The 20,582-nt window shown below is 30.8% G+C and overlaps 2 protein-coding genes across 2 annotated transcripts; one reads left to right on the top strand and one right to left on the bottom strand.

Moving 5' to 3' along the window:
* The first annotated feature begins 1,746 nt into the window (after window positions 1–1,746).
* LOC134710299 (interleukin-1 receptor-associated kinase 4-like) lies at window positions 1,747–3,492 on the top strand. Its single transcript, XM_063570604.1, has one exon. The coding sequence runs from the start codon at window positions 1,830–1,832 to the stop codon at window positions 3,429–3,431; it is 1,602 nt and encodes a 533-aa protein (XP_063426674.1). The 5' UTR covers window positions 1,747–1,829; the 3' UTR covers window positions 3,432–3,492.
* A 1,859-nt stretch (window positions 3,493–5,351) lies between these two features.
* On the bottom strand, window positions 5,352–20,474 carry LOC134710296 (alpha-1,2-mannosyltransferase ALG9-like). The gene is made up of 17 exons (XM_063570601.1): window positions 20,352–20,474; window positions 17,455–17,608; window positions 16,985–17,119; window positions 16,216–16,286; window positions 15,649–15,811; window positions 13,364–13,425; window positions 13,070–13,157; window positions 12,664–12,769; window positions 11,957–12,045; window positions 11,158–11,194; window positions 10,713–10,783; window positions 10,031–10,102; window positions 9,543–9,672; window positions 8,550–8,700; window positions 7,568–7,697; window positions 6,346–6,476; window positions 5,352–5,530 (listed from the first exon to the last, which is right to left on the bottom strand). Exons 1-17 carry the CDS (start codon window positions 20,417–20,419, stop codon window positions 5,419–5,421), a joined length of 1,770 nt encoding a protein of 589 aa, XP_063426671.1. The 5' UTR covers window positions 20,420–20,474; the 3' UTR covers window positions 5,352–5,418.
* Between the last annotated feature and the right edge of the window lie 108 nt (window positions 20,475–20,582).

Here is a 20,582-nt window from a genome sequence, read left to right as displayed (position 1 = left end):
AATATCTATCATAAAATGATAGTATGGATCCAAGAGCTATCTACTGATACATTTAATGTGTGATTTGTCAGTAAAACAAAGGCATGCAAAATTCTCGCATGTTTGTTGTAAGTTAAGTTAGAATAACCTCACAGAGTTCTTATTGTTAACAAGATATACGCTGGGCTATTCGATTGAATTTGAAATACGACCGACACAAGTTAAAAAAGACAAACAAGCAATTTTTATCCAAATGTTTGGTTGATATGTTTCACCCAACAACATTAAGGGAAGTAAAGGGTTCAAATCAATCAAAGGTTAAGAATGAGTCTGAAATGACAACAAATTTATGAATGCCGGCCGACAAATGAAGACATAAAGGCCACACCCAGCAGACAGGTTGCAGTCTGGTCTTGAAAAAAGTGTTCCATATATATCAGTTCGGCGAAACAGACATTCCAGTCAGATATGAAAACCCCTGCCACTAAAAAATATGCCTGCTTTTATTCATCATGTTCATTTAATGCCTTCTGTTAGGAATTTTCGTTTCTAATAGCAAAAATGTGGACAAGATTTTTGTTTTGCGTCTAGAATTTTTGTTGAAGGCATAAATCAGAGTTAAGATATTTTTCTCTCAAATATCTAAGACTGTCTACTCAAATCAAATGGTTCGTACTTTCGACTTTGAATCTATATAGAGCTTATACTGACATGACTGACTGGGGATCATTATTCAGCTATACTAGTATTACTTTGAAATAGGCTAGGGCGTTTGTGGTTAAACATGTTTCCATAGTTAGATACTATTGCTGTGGAACTTTTTTTCATGAGAGTGTAATAAAGTCTATAGAGCATTACTTTCTGTTTGGTGGAATAGTGAAATAGAAGTCAATATGTTCTTGCTTAATCCTGTGTCGCTTTGAAGGTGTCATGATTGTCATCCTCAGCCTACGCAATGTGTTACTGTCATTTGAATTTCAAAATGACTGAGAGAAGTTTTATTAGACGCACTGCAGGTCAACTCCACCATATCGAATCACATGACTTTGATAATCAGTAAATTCCAGCGAAAAATATCTTTATAAGTCAAGAATTGTCGTATAAAAATTAAATAGTAGTACACGGGAAATGGCAAAGTTCACCATGTTCATGAAGTCTAGTCTGATTAATCATTTTAAAAAAAATCTGAGCAAAGGGGGGACGTACGCCCTATATCACCCCTTCTGGATCCGCCACTGATAAAAGTCAGTCTGTTATCACGAAACCTAAAAAGGTTTACCAAGTTTGTTTTCACTTTTATTATATTTTTACAATAATTTTGATCATTTTCTTTAAATTTTAAGAAGGGAAAATTCTGTTAACAAATAACTTTTAGTGTTTTCTTTTATAAATCATTCAATATTCATTATATTTTTAGACCACGCATTTCTCTAATCTTTATTTTTTTTGCCCGTTATTCTCTAATCTTCATTTTTTAAGGGCATTATTCTCTAATCATTTAACCCCATCCAAACCCTCATACATGCTTTGCGGGATTCACAAATTCTTTTTTACTATATTTATAGCATGACATTTTATGTTTTTTCTGTATTTCTCTGTGATATTCAAAAATTAATAATTACTATTTGTCTTCTTTACAAATCCTTGCTATCGCTTTTTATTGTCGAAGTCTTACGTCTTAATTCGGAATTTGTAACTAAGCATAACCTGAAATTGTGTCCGAATATTAATAATTTTTTCTAAATTTAGACATCATTTCATTGGACAAAGTATACTCTGACGTACTTCTGGAAAATCCCGTTTACTTCCGTGTTGTTGACTGAAGCGAACAAAAGCTGTTGAAACAGAAAATGCCCACAAACAGTCGTGAAAAAAAGATAGATTATGACACTTATATCAGGGATTTACCTTTCTCAACGCAAAGATATCTAAGTTCGCTCTTGGATCCAGATCAACTATGGAAAAAGTTCGTAGTCCACGTCCCCAAAAAAGTGGATTCTCCAAATTTTCAAGAAAGATATTCATCAATGCAAGTAAAATTGTTTGAAGAAAGGGGCAATAAAAATAATGGCAGTTCAACAAAATGCATTATTGATGACTGGGGAACACAAAATTCGCGAGTTAAACACTTATTGAAGGCATTAACTGAAGCAGAACTTTATGCAGCTGCTGATTATTTGTCTGTGAAGATTTTGCGCCAAGATCCTGTGCAAAGGAAAACAAGTGCTACATCATTTTCGTCTCATTCAGATAGTCTACCATACCCTCCGTCCTTCTCGCCAACACAAAACATTGACAGTGTAGATGAGAAGAAATTTAATAAAGATAAGGATATATCAGAGTTAACAGGACAAAGTCTACCCCAAAGCTCTGTAGATGATGTTGTGTATCACCGAATTCCGTCATATGATGTCTATCCATCAAATGATGCGATGGCTGGAATATCCCTAAATTCAACAATCAAACATAAAAATACCGATAACTATACAAAAGAAAATAAAGACAATTTACCAGTAATTCAGCCACAAACTAAAACACAAGAATTCTCTTACAAAGCATTGTGTCTTATAACAAATGATTTTGATGGCCGCAATTTAGAAGAAGGTGGGAGAGTAATTGGATCTGGTGGGTTTGGAAAAGTTTATTTAGGACTGCCTGCTAATGATTACAAGGTTGCCATAAAAGCTTTGAAGTTTGATGAAGATTCTAAACCTGATGCACAATACCAAGCCATGATGACCAAACAGTTCCAGACAGAGTTAGAAACTCTTTCTGAGTATCGTCATGAGAACATAGTTCCTTTCTTGGGTTTCTCCATTGATGGTTATCAAAAATGTCTGGTTTATCAATACATGCCTAATGGATCACTAGAAGACCGGTTATATTGCTTACACAATACAGATCCCCTTTCATGGCAGCAGCGTGTGAAGATAAGTCATGGAACAGCAGAAGGAATAGTGTATTTGAATACAAACAAGCTGGTTCATCGGGATATTAAAAGTGCAAATATACTGTTAGATGAGAACTTTTCACCTAAAGTGGGTGATTTTGCTACAGTTAGACTTGCACCATCGGGCACTGGATTTTCTACGGCAGTTAGTACCAAGCTTGTAATAGGTACTTCAGCCTACATGGCACCTGAAGCCCCCAGGTTTGACATTTCTGCTAAGCTGGACTCATTTGCGTTTGGAGTTGTATTACTGGAATTGTTAACGGGACTTCCACCTTTAGATGAACAGCGATCAGAATGTGACCTGTTAAGTTATATTCTGGAGAACTGTGATGATACTGACATTACTAAATATTTAGATATGAAAGCAGGATCCTGGGATATAGACATTGCGAATTCTATGTATGAAGTGTCAAGACAATGCTATGAAAATAAGAAAAAGGACAGGGTTTTGGTCAGTGATATTTTACCAGTTCTTGAAAAGCTTGTAAATAAAATTTAGACTTTTTCTACATGTAAAAACATTTGAGTTGTGAACCTGTAATTAAATATGACAAAAGTTTCTTATTGTTTATTGTTTTATGTAAACTTGCAATTGCTGCTGAGGCTTTGAAGGTCTGAGATCAAATAACAAACAATAATATTTTAAAGATATTTTGACAACAATTTCTGAGTTAAGACAGTAAGATTTTAAAGGGAATTCATTCATAAAATGCAAATACATTTTTTACCATGAATACTTGCATTGGTAAGTTCATGCAACCTTAATATTTATTTAATTAAAAACCTATTGAACACAAATAAAACATGTATGATGGTTGCACAAAAAAAATGTACAAATATATATGGTGGTCTTTTAAAAATAACAAATAGTAACAATTCATTTATTGCTTCATATACATTTGTTACTCATCTGGAATATGCATGAAATATGTACTACTGGGTGTTAAGCAAATAACTAGGAATCATGCACTTTAAATGTAATGAGGATAATTGAACTTGTGGAAATATACATATTTATATACTACATTTTTGAATAAATAAATAAAATAAATAAATGTATTTACTTTCTTTGTTTGGTATTTTTTGGATCACTTTTACAATCCTGGTACCTTTGATAACTATTTACAGATTTACTTTTAAAGTATTAAAAAAAAGGTGAAACAGGCCACTCATAAATTAGTTCAGAAGATTGAAGTTATTAAGTGAGGCTTCCAGAAACAGTTCTACTTCACTTTGACAAATTGCTGAGAAAATCATATGTACATGTACAATGTATACATACAAGAGTATATGACAAAAGAATATTGAATTGATTAGCATAAAGAGCATTATTTTTTTCTGATGAACATAAACATGAACAGGTATGATCTCAATCACAAGGGAAATAAATTTCAAAATGTGGTATGAGTTCCGATGAGACAACTCTCCATCCAAGTCACAATATATAAAAAAGTAAACAATTATAGGTCAAAGTGAGCTTAAATAAATATCAAACCCATAAAAAGTTATCACTTCATTTGTACCACATATTTCTAGTCTAGTCTAGTCTGTGATAGAAAGCTGACTCTGATGTTTATTCAGAATGGATCATGCAAAATTGAATGGAATGTTTCAATCACTGACCTATCCAAAACAAAGACTTAAAAATTGGTATCAGCTGATTCTATTCTAACATCAAATATCAAAAGTTCTGTATAATGTGTGCAGATGAATGTTCAGCTGGTATACTAAAACTACACTAAGAATACCACAATGGATTAAACAAAGTTCATTCCTATTATCTTCCTGACATGCATGAAACATTTGCCACTGGACGTTAAGCAACCAACAATTAATAATCAAATATTCATACCATTACACATGTTCTCAACCCGAAAAAAATTCAGTGGACCTTAAACTTTCGACCCATTCATTACATCATATGACTGAATTTCCTATGTATCAATGGTCAAAAACTAAAAAACAATGATTCACTAATCTTAATTGTAGATGTAAGTCAAAAGGCATGTAGGATACATGTGACTGATGCAGCAACCCATGAACACATATAAGCCTAAGGCATATAGAGTAGGCTTCATAGTCTTGGACAGGTCTATACAAAATGTCATAGATTAGGAGTAGACACTAACACAGCAATATACGTTAATACAGATAAAAACAGGAATGTTCCCATTGTACATGGATGCCCCACCGCAAAATAATTTTCTGTGTTCATCGGACTGTGAAATTGGGTCAAAAACCTAATGTGGCATCAAAATTAGAAAGATCATATCATAGTAAATATGTAAACTAATTTTCAAGTTGATTGGAGATGAACTTCATGAAAAACTTCCTTGACCAAAAAGTTACCCTGAAGCAGGACAGACACACAGACCAGAAAACATAATGCTCTTAAATGGGGCATATAAAAAAATGCAAACTGAAGTGTCACTTTATAAATATTTAAAAAGACAATGGACACAACATTTAATAATAGTTATCAACATTTAGTGTCTACTTTTCTTAGTCTTTGTTGTTTTTAGTATGTTATAGTTGACATAATGGCAGTAACTACTTGATACAAATGGAATATAGAAGGCTCTAAATATTCTGTGAGATCTGAAAAAGAAGGAAAACAAAATACATGTAAAACTTTGTATATTAACACATTTATCAATTTCTCATTTTAATTCTTTCCTTAGGACAGTTGTTTATTTGGTATTTCAAATAACAGTTACTAGTTTAATTAAATCTCAATTAAAAAAAATATCTCTTTATTGATTCTTAGATTAAACATAGGTCAACCTTATAAACTAGTGTACAATAGACTCAGTATAGAAAACCTTTACTTACTTTGAAAGCCTATCAATTACAAATGAACAAATAAAAATGAGTAAGATGAACCTTGACTGATAGACAGACATGTATGCATTTCAATCATTCAATACACCAATTAAAGTTGATCTAATGTGTATAGTTTGTAAGAAATAAACCTACAGTAACCATCAAAGATTTAATGTTGACCAAAAACTTCAACCTGAAACTTGCACTATCATTTTCTATTTTTATTGGACCATGAAATTGGCGTCAAAACTCTAATTTGCATTACAATTAGAAAGATCATATCATAAAATCCAAAATATTATTTATCATAATACAATGTCTTTAACAAAACTTTTTAGAAATGAGTTATTTCCCTTTGAACAGAAATCCAGTAATTTATTTAAGTATTTCAATAATTTAATTCTAGGGAAAACTTGGCCTGTAACTTGTCATGATAAAACAATATCAATTCAATATCTTCAAGCATGCAGAAAAAAAGTCTGAAAAACTGATGATTTGCAGAACTTACGAATGGACAGACAGAGTGCAAACTTTGACTCCTCATTAGGGGACTAATAAACTTATTTGGAAGAATATAAAAATCCACTTACTTGGAAGAATCTAAAAATAAATGAGATGAAATAACTTTCCAGTCTTCTCTTTGACTTGAATAACTTGGCTCTAAATCTGACTGATTTGGTAAATCTAAATCTATCAGGTAATGACATTTATTAGAACTTATCTACAAAGGAAAGATGAAATGCATTCTAAAATGTCCATGCATCTAACATCATAATATACAATACTTTTTGGGGCCCTTTATAGCTTGTTGTTCAGTGTGAGCCTAGGCTTCATGTTGAATATCGTAACTTGACATATAATGGTTTACTTTTATAACTGTGCCTTGGATGGAGAGTTGTCTCTTTGGCACTCATACCACATCTTCCTATATCTAATTAGTTATTTTACTGATTTATAGAATCCTATGACTTAGTCAGTCTAATACCTAAAAATAAACATTATTAATACTGTATACATTACAATAATTCATGTTTATTTTTATTTTATTTTTTTTGTTTTCTCATTAAATTTTGTTTTCTTCTTTCACCTTTTTCATATTCATATATTTATTAGAAAGCATGCCAGTATCTTTATTTATGTATTGTTCAATAAGTGTATTATTTTTGTAAAGGAGACAGATTTGTAAAAGCAAATTGCTTGTTTCTGAATCCTGAATATTATTTTATTTGTATAATATCGTATCATGATGAATTATCTGAATAAATATTGTTTAAACTAAAAATAAATATGCTGCATTTAAAGTAATCCCTGAATAAACACTCAGTTTAATTCAATGCTTATTTCTCTAATCCAATGAAGCTAAACATGTTTTGTTCAGGAATAAGAGTTGTATCTTTATAAAATCCATTAAATACAGAACTATATCATTGTACATGTATTTTAGTATGCAAAGTTTAATACATGACCTAACAGAGTCTATATTACTCTAATACCAAATTCCAAAGAGCCTTTATAACTGACTTGTCATACCAAATTTCCCATTTAATGGTGGATATAACATTTCAGCTATGTTCAGTGTATACTGGTAGAAGAATGGCCATGTTGTTTGTCAATTAAAGCAACAAATCTAAATTTCTAATAATGGAACTCAAGTAATGTACCGGAACTAAATTACAAATTCTAATTTTACTTAAAAGTGCATCCTCACAATTCAGGAATTCATACATTTTGATGATTAATTTTATCTTAACTTCTAATAGTATTTTTTGTCTCAGAGGGTGACAATATTGTACCTTTTTTATTCCTACTTACATATCTAGATGTTTCTTCTTTATTCATATCATTAAAATCAGGGGATACTATTTTTGTTGCATCAACACCAGAACTGTACGGTTTTGGAAGCTGACCTTTGAACTCTGATTGGATGAACTGTAAACTCCAGCTAAAATTTAACAATATCTATATTATTTGTACCAACATTGTAATTGCAATTACAGTAAAGTTAATAGGAGTGGCACCCCTTTGCCTGTTAACTAGATACTATCACTACATGAACCTGTAGAATTTCTCATGCATAACATTGATGTAAGCAAAGAATCAACTTGTGGAGAGTATTCACTCATGTTCAAGGTAGTTTTCTCTAATGAACATTCCAATCTAATTATTCACCCAACATTTAACTGCAGATGATTTAAATTGCGAAATAATTGCAGCATCATTATAAACTGTTTTTTTCATTAAATCATACATGGTAACCACGGTAAGCACTTTCAATTAAAACCTGTTGGGATATAGCGTTTGTGCTGATGTGGACTAAAGCAATCACCAATCAATCAAACCAGTTAAAACTAGGGACCCACCTATAGGCTAAAATTTGGAAATTCACTAACATTTTCATTATTCTTAAGATCTACCCATAGTAAAAATTTGTGAGTACCTGCTCTGAGTCCTATGTATGTTTTTATGGAGCAGGACTTAGGGACAATATTATTGTATCTCATAAAAGTAACCCTAAATTTAGTAAACATCATATTTATTTGAAGTTTCTTCAAGAATGTGTCCCTAGTATAGAGATGCCCCATCCTCACTATCATTTTCCATGTTCAGTGGACCCTGAAAATGGGGTAAAAACTTTAATTTGGCATTAAAATTAGAAAGAGCATACCATAAGAAACATGTGTACTAAGTTACCTCTACCAGAAACTTTAAACTGAAGCTGGACAGACAGATGAACAAACAGACGCACATACCAGAAAACATAATGCCCATAAATATGACATAAAAACTTACTTACTTGTCACCTGGCATAAAGAAATGACTAGGAAATCTGTACCACTCCTTCCCTACACATACATTAACTGGTTTCTCTGGTGACAATGTGTGTATGTTAGGGTCACTGGAAATCTTGTTTAATTCAAGATAAAGGTCAAGAGGAGCATGATAACCTATAAAAAAAAACAAAAAAAACATGGGATTAATGAAAAATCTTGTATAATTTATTCTGCTTTTAATATATATTGTGCTTTGCAGACCATTTGTTTTTACATTGCTCTTATACTGTATTGTATAAAATGTTATATTGAGGTACAAGGATAAGGTAATAATCAGATTCATTACACCAAAAACGATACATGCAATTTATGTTTCCTTAATTTAAAAAAATAAAAATAAAAATTATCAGATATCATGTTTATATAAATAAAACCTTGTTACTGGATAATAACAAAGTTCTTTTATCTGTGAGATGAATATATAGCACTGGCTGGTCTTGATACTATTATTTGAACTATAGGATTGACTAATTGACTATCCGCATTGTAGGTTATTTTTATCTTATTCTGACAACAAATGCAATGTATTCAAGTACAAGTTATGGTGTCTAGACTCTATAATTGTTAACTCTTATGACATTCTGTCTCTTGTAGAGAGTTGTCTCATTAGTAATCATACTGGTACCTCATCTTCCTTCTTTTACATCTGTTCAAATTAGTGAACTATCAAGTGTTAAAGACAACATGTTGCCCTCTACATTTATTATTTCTTTTACTCATTCCAATACTAGTACTGCACACACCAAATATTTTATTGTCCCTACAATGTATCAATTTCAGAAGAGACTTTCATGTTTCTTCAGATTATATCTGCCAAAAAATCTGTTCTTAAATGGAATATAGAATATGTCTCCTGTACGATAACTTTCATCCCCCCTTTTTAATCTATATATATTAAATGCTACCAACATTACTGTTGGACAACATATTTATCTAATATAAGTTTACCTACTTACCTTGATAAATAGCTACGATTCTTGCTAAACCTAATATGGAGTAAATAATGCCTGCACTGGCAGAGATCCAGTTTGTAGAAGTTGTATAATGTCCAGATACAGGTTGGGAAAATAAATAACACCATATTTTCTGAAAAAGTATAATGCACATAACAATGGTTTGTTTAGGTAATACACAGTACAATAAATATAAGATAAGAGCTTAAAGTTTACTTAATAATTTAATTGAACTGAATCTAAAATACAAATACATGTAGTATATCAAAGATAAGCTTAAAACTAGTGAATATACTTGATTCCCTTCTGCAATTCTGATTTTCACAGTTATTCATTTTAAAGCTGAGGTAACAATCTCATAAGAACTGACCACTTGCTGGAAAAACAAGTTAACTGATACTAAATAAGTGATTTCTGTAATGAAGACTCCTGACCTGAGGTTGGTCGTGGTGTTTGTGAAATAAACAAAGTTTTGAAAAGACTGTTCATACCTGTACATGATCTATAGTAACTGCTCCACACAGTGCAAATAAAGGGTAAATAGGAAACAGAAATCTTTCCTCCTGAAAGTAAATTATAAAATTTAATCATAAAACTTGTAACAATATAACTATTAACTACCAAGGGATAAAGTGTAATGCTGGTATTATGTTATCTCCTCAAGTTACATGCATGTTACATGAATCATTTTGGCATGTAAATCCATAGTGTCTGAGAACAGGAATCAGAGGTATAAAAACAAAAGTCATTGAAGTATGACTTTAGAGGAGGGGGTGGTTCAGGACTTTAAGATTAGACTTTTTAACGGAAATTCTAGATTTAAACTTATCAGAACTCAGGAAATTATGATAATGTTTTTGGTTTTTTTTGAGAATCAGTCATTTTAGTTCTGGAAATTCATCCCTTTGAAAGTTATGTCTGTTTATAGAGACACATTCAGGTGTTCAGTGGTTCTAATTAAATTTGAACATGTAAACTAATATTTTTGTAATAATAAACAAAAATTATTTTTGAAAACTCAAATGCAGTGAAACTGAAATAAGTTTCCTAATTTAATATTAGAAATAGTTATCAAAGCTACCCAGATTATAATTTGGTATGGCAAATGCCCTTTTCGTCTTCATAAGACTCATAAGTGATTTTTATACATGTATTGGAAAGATAGAGACATACCTTATGTGGTCTTGTAAAGAAGATAAGAATCCAAATATAAAGGGGAGACAATGCTAGCCATCTAGGTATATCTGAAAGAACAAAAACATACATGAACAATATCTTCCTTATAGAAAAAAATATATTAGTCTTTGACTATACTGTGGTGAAATACAACAGAATTAAAAAAACAACTAAATTACCACATAAAAGAGATTAAGTTCTCAAATGATGACATACTGGTGATGGTACTTTGAGATCAAGTTAACAAGAACACCTCATCAAGATAAAATTGTGTGCATGCAAAAATATATCTTCTCTACTGTAACACAATATATGATCAGTTATACACAATATAGACCATAGTGCTGTAGTTATTTATTAGAATTTTAAAATGTGTCGAGTTTTAGAACATAAAGGATTCTATAATACACAAAATAGACACAGTTATAAATAAAGAGTTTACCTGAATCTCCTATACCAACAATATATTGTACCAGCATCTGAAAATATACATAAAATTAAATTAAATACCGGGTAATTGAGTGGTAAAATAAGTAATGGAATCAATATAACATTCTATGTTGTTGTCTTTTTTATAGTCTCATTTGCTTTCACACATTTATAGTACAATACAAGATGTTTTGGTAATGAATGTTTTTGTTAGATTGCATTCTAGAAATAAAAATGTGCATTTTGTAAAAGCCTTCATCTGAAAGCAGTTTGTAAAATTTTAATATCTGAAAATGTAATAAACACCTTTTTTAATACATTTTAATTTTGTATAGTTCCACTTTTATAAAGCATCAGAATAAGAAAAGATTAACAGGTTTTCTTCATTTATATCCTAAAATATAAGGCACTAGCCACAATGTGAACCTTTTAGGCAAGTAAGCACAGCAAATGAGTTAAATAGCTTGAACTTCACATTGTGTTAAGAGATCTACACAAAGAAAATCCTATTATCTGTTTATCTTTCTTTTACTGGTCTTATCTTCCTACCCAAGACAGTTTTACGCTTGACGTAAAGAGAGCTAGATAACATCTCATCACACATTGTGACGTCACTGATAATTTCTTCTTAGACATTGTGACACCACTGATATTTTCTCCTCAGACATTGTGACATTGCTGATAATGACTGGTCTTGTTTCTTAGCCTTGATTAAAAAATTATGGAGCGACTGAGCAGGGTGATATAGTCATAAGGAAGGACAATATTCATTATTATAATAAATAGTTAGGCAGCATTAGTTAACAACTTACTGCAAATGGTACAGATACTAAAGCAAAACAGAAAACTAAATTAAAGTTGAGAAATCCATTCAAAATGTAATATGATAATGGTTCTACACCTGTAAAAGAAAACAAATATTTAATGATCTAGCTTACAAAACCTTCTGCACTTACAGATAATTCAAATTAATGTCTCATTCACATATTCATTTAATTTGAATTGTATCCGAATCTGAATCAAATGCGAATCGAATTTGCTAATTAGGTTCACACACTCTTCTTTTTTAATTCAAATTGGTATAAATGTTTGCTCATGCATTGTAATTAAGATTGACATCTGCAATCAATAAATAGGTGGGCTTCAACTTGTATACATTGCTTAACTTTCAATAACACTTGTAAGTGTAATGTTTAAAAACAAGCAAATCAATCAAACATGGAATTTGCTATCATTAGGATAAAAACTCAAATTTGGGTAATTTTATATAATTATAAAATATTTAATGTTTCAACTCTCTAAATGTTGATCTAAGACGAAATTTGGCTATGACCCTTATATTTAGGTTTTATACTTTGGTCTTGTGGCTCCTAATATTTCTTCATATTCATACATCCCTGGTTTTCAAATGATTAGGTATGAGCATAATTATTTCTGAAAGAACATGTTTCCTCTACTCAAGATGTAAATTTTTGAACGGTTTAGAATAATTAATTATGGATATTTTCTAATAACTTACCATAGAGATCAGGTCCATGACTTGTAAACACATTGTAGACTATAATATTGAGTGGGGCAACCACTAATTTTCCATAATACTGGTAGTCAATTAATACCATTGGTACCTGAAGAAAAAAAAAAAAACATTAATCATTTGTGCAAACATTTACAAAATCACATTTTCAATTGAAACGAAAATTTCAGATTCCACAACCTTTATTGTTTAATATATGTATATGTTGCTTTTCCACAGTCCACAGAAATAAATTAAGTTCCAGTATCTCTTGAGAATGTAGTTTTGTGATCAATTGACCATATCTCTTTTAATGCAGATTTAAATTTCTTTCAAAAGAATAAGATTATGTGTTTTTATCTCTTGTTTACATAAAGATGTTTAAATATACAAGATTTCTAAAATTCCTTACCGAAAATACTAACAGAGCAATTAAACTATGTGAAATGAACAGTGTCAACTTTTTCCTTCTGAATACTAAATCAACTACAATTGGAATCCTGCAAACAGAAAAGAAAAACAATTTGTAATGTTGAATTGATTTGTACAGTAATAAAAATTATCAACCCCTTATATTTTGTTGCAGGCTTAAATATATATGTCATATTTTCAGAGCTTCCTTTTTTTCTTAATCTTTATTCAGTACTGTAAGAAAAGCCGTGCAAAAAATTATGAAAAAATATTAAAGAGCCATGTAAAAACATACCCTAAAATGGATGCAAATGGCCATCCTAATATTGAACTAGCTGCCACTGCTGCTATGGCTATCTGTAAGTAAAAGAAGAATATTTAGCAGTAGTTCTATCAGATTGTTGACTGTAACAAGTATTAAAATTTAAGTCATACTTAAATTATATTATATTTTACATAAATATCAAACTTCTCTACATCTTTGCTTATTTATATATTATTGGTAAATTTTTAATTAATTAAAAATACTTAATTCCATCTCGGATGCTTTCGACATTACTCGTTACCTTTCGACATTACTCGTTACCTGTTTGTACAAAAATTTATCGTTCGTAATTTATACGCATTTGATTGGTTAACAGAAATACCTGTTCACTTCAGGTAAATTTTCATAAATATTTCCTAGTCATTTCGAAAAGTTTACTGGTCAGTTCAACACGTTAAATTTACATAACATTAACTGGCTGGAATGCAATGCTATATCTGGTGCTAATATATACACTCTTCATCAATTTGTAAAAGACAACAAATCACTTTTAAGAAAATACACACATTTGTTATTGCATGTAGGCACAAATGATGTTTGGAATGGTTTATCCAGTAAATTGATTATTCAATATTATAATAATTTTATTGATTTTATTTGCAATGTTTTTCCTTCTTTAAAGATAATAGTTTCAGCAATTTTGCCAAGACCTATAGATTTTGATGACACAAAACAAACTGTAATAGAATGTAATAAAGCTTTGGCTAAGCTTACTTTAAAGAGAAATATTTTATTTGTCAAAACTTATAAGCAATTTGTTCAGCAACCAGGATCTATTTATAAAAGTAAATGTTTTTGTAAAGATAGATTACACTTAAGTTATTTTGGTGTTTCAGTTTTAAGAAACTTTTTTATAGGTGTAGTTAATCATTTGTAATTATACAATGTTGTATTTAAATGTATTTTTTTTTCAAGATACTTTGTGGTTTTTAATTTTATTTTTCAGAAGATGATGGTCAAGAAAGCTGGGCTAGACCATTACTTCTACATCTGGTTTACCTGTGAACCTATATTAGTTTGCAGGATTCCAGAAGTAACTGTTGTTGTATGTATTATCAGGTATGTTTATATTATAATGTAATTTTTTCTTTAATACTGTACACTTTATAGTGGCCGTTGGTTTGGTGCATTTATATATTTTGGAAATTAATATTTATCAAGAATATGGACTTTAAATGAGAAATTTATTCATGATATATGTATAATTGTAAATTGTTATTTATGCCAAAATATGATTATCATTACTTATGTGTTGAGTTTTTGTTTTATTACATCGAAATGGGAGCGGAGGGAATTGGTAAATTTTTAATTAATTAAAAATACTTAATTCCATCTCGGATGCTTTCGACATTACTCGTTACCTTTCGACATTACTCGTTACCTGTTTGTACAAAAATTTATCGTTCGTAATTTATACGCATTTGATTGGTTAACAGAAATACCTGTTCACTTCAGGTAAATTTTCATAAATATTTCCTAGTCATTTCGAAAAGTTTACTGGTCAGTTCAACACGTTAAATTTACCCACCCTCCCGCCCATTTTATTTTTGTATTATTTGATATTTTTGTACATGTGTTATACCTTATTAAATAGAAGAAGTTAGTCTTTTTCAGATAATGCAGATTGATGAATTTGATGTCTGTTTGGGAAGTGACTGGTGCATTTATATATTTTGGAAATTAATATTTATCAAGAATATGGACTTTAAATGAGAAATTTATTCATGATATATGTATAATTGTAAATTGTTATTTATGCCAAAATATGATTATCATTACTTATGTGTTGAGTTTTTGTTTTATTACATCGAAATGGGAGCGGAGGGAATTCTAAAAACATTGTTTATTTTCTCATCTATGTCAGACTATGTGTGATTTGATTTTACTTAGTTTTTACAAGGTTGCAATTCACATCAGACGTCATCCTTTTGAATTCTTGATGAAGCACTTTGAGAAAAAAATATCTGATTAAATCATAACAAATGCCACATAATACCAGAAAATCAAAAATATTTGACATTGTATAAACAGATTCTACATTTACATACATTTGTCAACTCTCAACTGTTTGATATGGAACATTTATCTGCTTTCAGTGGAGCTCAATTAAACCAGTTAAATACAGTATGTATTTCAATAGTTGAATCTTTTGAGACAACATTATGGTTACTTTCCTTTTATTAATAAGTGGATTATCTCCCATGGTTTTTAAAATGTATTTGCTCCAAAATTAGCATAATCATGACAATACTCACAGAATATTTACCCAGAAACCATGCTCCCATGGAAATGAAGGTCAGGTACATACAAAAGCTGCTTGGTAGAAATGCTGTTGAAGATATAAACATCCCAGCACTCATAATGAGAAATAACAGAGTTATCCTTCCTGTATTGGTACCAAAATGTTTACAAATACCTCTGAAATACACACATTAACTTATAAATTTCTACCAAACAAACAAATTCTTTAATTGGAATTCTAGTGAACTAATTGAAATCTGAAAAAGTAAAAAATAATTAACTGTACAAAGTTCTTCTTTTATCTTTTGAATCTTAAATTCTGTTTTAAACGATTTTCCCTTCTTTTTCTACAAATATGAACTTGACCAAAACAGTCATTCTGATGTTTGCATTATTTTTTATACAGTAGTTAAAATTGAGCGAAAGCCTTATCTAATTGTATCACATCAACATTTTTGAAAATTTTGTCAAACTATCTTGTTATTTGAGGCAGCTGCTTATATCTGAAGATCATAGTAAATTGTGATCATAATCAGACAACTTTTAATGATTCCATAATTCCATGAATGTGAATCACTTACTTGTAGAAATAAACTTCTGCAGCAGAGCAGCATACAGCCAAAATACATCTCAGTAGATAAAACAGGACTACCTTCAATAATAACATAGTAAATATATATTGGTTCAAAGCACAAAAAGCTAACCAAAGTATTATAACTATCTTTACATGTCCATGGGAAATATGAATTTCTTGGACAAAGAAATCATCATTCTCCCACAGGAACAAATAATTGTATAGTATCCCACCAAATTAAAGTGTGTCAAAAATTCACACATGTTCTTGTGCTTAAATTTTTGGCAAAATAATTATGAAACTTTCTCAATTTAAAATCATCACATCTTAAACATGCTAATAAACTCAAGTTACACGATAAAGTAAATAAGATAATTTCACTTCAAGGTATCTGCATGTACAAATGTATACCATGGCTTCCAACATAGTTGTATATTCCAGCCATGAAATGCAAGCTTAATTTGATCTGCTGATGGATTTGTACAACTAAAGTGGGTTGCAACTCTATCATAATTCAGAAAAAAAATTGTGGTTTAGGCAATTATTTTTACTTCATCATGTTCATCTATAATTAATCATGCCACTGGAATTTTAAAGACAGATATTTTCTTTCTATTCAACATGCTATTGTTTATATGTTGTTGTTTTTTTAATTGTAGCATATATATATATATATATATTATCTTAATGTCAAAATGCATCAAAGGTTTTTACAGTAGGTAATAACAGCTCAAATTATTAATATGTATTAAGTATATATACAAATAGAATGATACCTTATTGGTACCAAAGATAAAGTGGATGAGTTTCAATGGCAATCCATGTATCCATAGATATGCGTAAGATCTAATGGCATATTGTGGTGCATATTCCCAGGTCTGAAAACCCTTCTTGAATAACAAGTAGTGCATCTGTAAATATATAAATTATTTACCATTTAAAAAATGGTGTGCATATTCTTTAGTTTACATATTAAATTAGCTGAGAAGAAACTTTATTTAACTTAAAGCAAATCCTACACACACACACACATCTTATTCAGCCATTAAAATGTAAAACTAACTGAGATTGACAATTTTACTTAAATCATTAACATGGTCATAGAAGTTTGAGATAAAGATTTGCATTGTTCTGACTTTCCATTTATTTCATTATTAAAAGATATTCTAGTTTGATATCAAAGACAACAGCAATATATGAACTGCACTTAAATATACATATATATAGTCTTAACAAATTGTCTTACTGGTTCCCAATAATTAAAGGTCTCATCGCAGTCCCCTACAATGTTCCAGACAGCAGCACAAAGTCTGATAGATAGAAGTAATTTGAAGGATGTGTAAGCTCCAGGCATCCATGGTTGGCTGTAACTAACATTAACAGGTGAAGATATGTCCTGTCTGAAAAATAAAATAAAAATATGTTCCTTTAATGTATCCTGATTCCTGACATAAAACAAACTTCAAAGCACTTAACTGCAGTTCCAAGTTCATCATCAACATTCTTGTGTGTCCTTACTTCTAGAGGTGATCTGTGTAAATACAATATAATATAGTCAAGCCGGTACGATGTACAGAATATATAGTAGATGCTTATTCTTCTAGGGCACATCATTTCATAAATGGCTATGAATGTGCTTCCTAGTTGAACTTTAAATACATTTTATCCTGGCTTTTACTTAAAAGCAGATTTTGACTGACCTTTTAAATGTTTAATATTTCTATTTGTTTTAGTCAACTTTGAAATCATTGGCCAAATACGTACATTTTACCGTCATACACCTAAAAATACTGTGAATGTCATTTGGCAAGAATTTTTACCATTATTCGTGATGAAAGTACCCCATTACTACCCTCATATGTTTTCGTATGTCATGTGTTTTCCACAGGGACTCGGTTAGCAGATTAAAATTTTGTAAATCAATGTTTTTAATTTATTTTTTGTTATTTCCTGTCTATTTGCCTTACTATATTAACGTATTTAACGTTGCCATCACTATTTCTTTGTTTTCTGGCAATGTGCAGTTTACTATCCATATCCATATACTGAAAAAACCTAAAGGGATCTAAGTCGCCATCTTGAATTGCCTTCCCTACTTTAGATAAAAAATAAAAAATATTAATAAATTACTATATACCTTACAACAGCCCTTATTTTCTTCCGAAATTATTCTTCTATCACATGCATATTTTGATTTATATAAATGGATTAACATAACCCTTACGCAGCTTCAGTTGCATTCGTGTCAGAATATTCAAATTTCCCGGCGAAAGCAACGTTTCATTCGGAAACTTCCGGGTTGATGCGTTTACCACAACGATAAATCCTTATAAACAGACGAGTGATGTCCCCTAACTTCATACCTACGCCACACCAAGATATCCTTCATATAAATTAAATATCAAACAAAAATGTCTTTGAAAAGTTAGTGCATGTGTTGTTTCAATATCAGATTATCCTCCTATCCTTCCGCCCATTGAAAATATCAAATGATTGTCCCAAACTATCGGGTTGTATTTCTGACATCGTCCTGATATTTTTCAAATCATGGATTTATGCAGTACAACACTTATATAATCAGAGGAGTATGTATGTATGTGGAAAAGGGGCTCTCTGATTGAACTTCATACACGCATGTATGATAAGTTAATATACTTTTTCTAAGTATTACCCACGGCAACCGGCCCTCCCCCTTTTTATATCCTGGTACTGTTAGTAAACTCTTGCACGTTAAAGACACCCTTGTAGATTTCTAAAAAGAGTAGGCTAATGCCGCTACAAGGCAGCACTCGCACCCGCAAAGTGGAAAGGGATTAATATAAGTTGCAAAACTTGTTTCCCAATCCACTATAAATAAATATGTTTAAAAAAAAAAAAAAAAAATAAACCTTATAAATCCCATTGAACGTGTCAATATTTTAAGTAACTTCTTCATTTCATTAATGTGTCTACGAAAAAGTCAATGATTTATGTTACCCCGTTTGAGGAAGGTTCTATTCGTTAACATGGTTAATAATTTTGCGCTCGATATGTAATAATAAATCAGGGGACATCACTCGTCTGTTTATAAGGATTTATCGTTATGCTAGACGCATCAACCCGGAAGTTTCCGAATGATACGTTGCTTTCGCCGGGAAATTTGAATATTCTGACACGAATGCAACTGAAGCTGCGTAAGGGTTCTGTTAATCCACAAATCAAAATATGCATGTGATAGAAGAATAATTTCGGAAGAAAATGAGGGCTGTTGTAAGGTATATAGTAATTTATTAATATTTTTAATTATTTTTTATCTAAAGTAGGGAAGGCAATTCAAGATGGCGACTTAGATCCCTTTAGTTTTTTTTAGTTTTTTTTATGGATATGGATAGTAAACTGCACATTGCCAGAAAACAAAGAAATAGGGATGGCAACGTTAAACACGTTAATATAGTAATGCAAATAGACAGGAAATAATAAAAAATAAATTAAAAACATTGGTTTACAAAATTTTAATCTGCTAACCGAGTCCCTGTGGTCATGGTGGTGTTTTCTGAAAAAATTTGAAAGCTGTCTGATACACCTTATCACTGTTTGTCTTGATCTTGATAGGTTTAGTTTGTCTGCTATTACTGGATATCACACAGTTCCCGTATAATTTTGACATCATAAAACAAAATATCTGACGCCATAATGGAAAAGTGATTGTTGTATGAAGCAAAAGTTTCAAGCGGCGCTGTCAGACTGGAAATTAATAGCGATAAGGTGTATAGGCAAGTTTTTATTGTTGTCAAATGTTGATTAACTTATAGTCTGTTTTTGTAGAAACAATTAATTATCCTCCCTTAGAATCACAGAATACGACCATGATAGGCGACACGATTGCACAAAATAATAGATATGGCACAAAATGTGCACCTGAATATAGGTATCTTGTTTTGTTACACCCATTGAAGCAATGGTTACATTGGTTACATTGGTTACACACATGGACCTTTAGCAATGGTGGCTTTATCTGTTGCAAACAGTACATGAATGCAAAAAAATGCCAAACTGCTGGCAGTGACAGTGGCCGAATCGACTTTGTTGTCTCTATAATGCCAATTTTGCAATTTTGAGTGCATTAGTGGGCAAATAAAATATGCGTTTGCTTCTAAAGTATACCTTAGAGGTTCGTGTGGGAGTATGTTGGATGTTTTATGGAGTTTTTCGGTAATTTTTCGTTGTTTCATGTTTTTCTCATGGAGGCTGTCATGTTGAAGTCCCGCGGTGAATTAATAATATTAATAATAAAAATATGATATAGGTCTATAACTCTTGTGAACATTTTACCATAAAAATCGTCTTAAGTTGGAAAAGCTCAGAAATCTCTTTAACTCTAGATAATGGAATAAC

Source organism: Mytilus trossulus, chromosome 3 (assembly GCF_036588685.1).
Source record: "Mytilus trossulus isolate FHL-02 chromosome 3, PNRI_Mtr1.1.1.hap1, whole genome shotgun sequence".
Lineage (NCBI taxonomy): Eukaryota > Metazoa > Mollusca > Bivalvia > Mytilida > Mytilidae > Mytilus > Mytilus trossulus.
Note: the sequence above shows the minus strand (reverse complement) of the source record. Positions and strands in the feature narration are given on the sequence as shown.